Genomic DNA, 1,930 nt, shown 5'->3' on the forward strand with positions numbered 1-1,930 from the left:
CCGAGCCAGCCATCGAGACAGCACCACGACCTAGAGCTCGGCTAGACTTGTTCGCAATCAAAGTTTGCCAGTCACATAGATGTACAAGTTTAGCAGCATAGTTATCACTTTTACTTAAACAAAATGACCACTAACCTCCACCCAAAAACACAGATTTTGTCATCATAGCACAAACTATAAACAGGCTCTAAATCACACATTAATGTCACCGCTCACGAAGACACCAACGACTCGTCGTCCTCATGACCATCACGCAGGTCCGGCAGATCCTCACTAGTCGAGAACTTAACCCATCGTTTCTTCTCCATATACTTCAAAAACGGCTGCAACACGAGCCCGATAATTATAGCTAAAAGACTTATAACCATAACCTTAACCGTCGACAAAGCCAAAACCACACAAATCAATATAGTCGGAGGCACACACATAACAACAGCACCCATGGTTCCAACCGGTATCTTATAAGGCCTGCTCGCAGCCGGCCACTTCATTCGCAATCTCACAAAAGCAATAAACTCCAAAATCATCCCAAAACAATATAAAAAGTTCTCGGCTGCCACGATCTCTTGAAAAGTCAACTGTGAGAGCAACACCACACCTGAAGCCGAAAATAATATCCCGATCACCGGGGTCCCATAGCGCGATCTTTTCGCGAAAAATTCGGGAAGCATACCACGCTCCGCCATACCCAAAAGCTGAAACGAGTCGCTACTCATTTCAGTTACAAACATTCCCATGTTTGACATGGCAGCCCCTGCCTGGACCCACCATCTCAACCACACGCCACCGACTATTTTAGCAATTTCTGAAAAGTACCCTTCGGTCCAAACGTCGCGGTGGAGCGGGACCGCCCCTGTCCCGACAAGAAGAGGGAAAAAGTAGCCGCAAACAACAAGTATTAACGCGTAAAACAAAGCCTTCGGGAGTGTCTTTTTCGGGTTATCTACCTCACCCGCTAATGTGCTTATCGAGTCCCAATAGTTTAGATTCCAAAATAACGTGTTTAAGTACAAGTTCCAATTTACCGTATGCAAGTCCACCACAAGCCACCACGAAGGCTCGATTTTGGGAACCGAGACAAAACCCATAATAATAAATGGAATGATCGAAAAGATGCCTAAAAGAACCGCGACCCACCCGACAATCGTCATACCCCGGAAGTTCATGTAAGTCAAACCAATGGTCAGCACGATTACCGCTAGGATTCGAGGATACCCATCACCTAAAGCCGGGAAACCCGATTTTAGATAATCGAGAAACATAACCGGGTATAACGCGTTATCGATGACCCCACTAAGCCATTTCATCCAACCTTGTTGAAACCCCCAATACGGGCCTAAAGCGGACGACACCCAAATTACATAACCGCCATCTTCGGGGAACATTGTGCCCATTTCAGCGGTTATTAATGCTTCGGGTACACTCCATATAAAAGGGAATATTAAGAACCCAATAAGTGCTAAAAGCGGGCCCGCTGCTTTAACGCTATCCTCGACACCAAACGGGCCTCCAGATACCTCATAGAATATGAGGAAAATGAGGGGTAAAATGGAGATTTTTTTGATATTTTGACTGGAGCTTCCTCTAGGAGAATGTTGCTCATTGATCCCTGAATATTGTACATTGTATCCCCCCATGGGAATTGATGTCTGTTTATTACTTGTGATCCTCAATTTCTGCGATTACTTAAATCAGGTCAAAATACAAATTTAAGCTTCTAAAATATAAAAAAGATTGGAACTTTAACAAGATTAGGACTGTAAAGAACTATATTCTTCAATAATATTGTCTTGTTTTGCCAATTGTCCAACACAAGGATTAGAATTGACAAATTTACCAAAATTGACCAAGATTGAAGATATACTTGTAAATAAGTCAAAATGCAAACTAAGCTGCAAGATCGCAAAAAGATTTGAAATTTAACAAGATA

General features: G+C 43.1%; 1 protein-coding gene across 1 annotated transcript; it reads right to left on the reverse strand.

The window, feature by feature from the left end:
* Positions 1-203: 203 nt before the first annotated feature.
* Positions 204-1,705, reverse strand: LOC143547323 (putative polyamine transporter At1g31830). The gene has a single exon (XM_077038779.1). The coding sequence runs from the start codon at positions 1,635-1,637 to the stop codon at positions 213-215; it is 1,425 nt and encodes a 474-aa protein (XP_076894894.1). The 5' UTR covers positions 1,638-1,705; the 3' UTR covers positions 204-212.
* Positions 1,706-1,930: the final 225 nt, after the last annotated feature.

The sequence above is a fragment of the Bidens hawaiensis genome, unplaced genomic scaffold (assembly GCF_021521415.1).
Source record: "Bidens hawaiensis isolate Kalapana, Puna unplaced genomic scaffold, B.hawaiensis_p1.1 tig00014712_1, whole genome shotgun sequence".
In the NCBI taxonomy this organism is placed as follows: Eukaryota; Viridiplantae; Streptophyta; class Magnoliopsida; order Asterales; family Asteraceae; genus Bidens; species Bidens hawaiensis.

Coding starts and splice junctions, on each gene's coding strand:
- LOC143547323 (XM_077038779.1), bottom strand. CDS start 1,637: ATGGGGGGATACAATGTACAATATTCAGGGATCAATGAGCAACATTCT.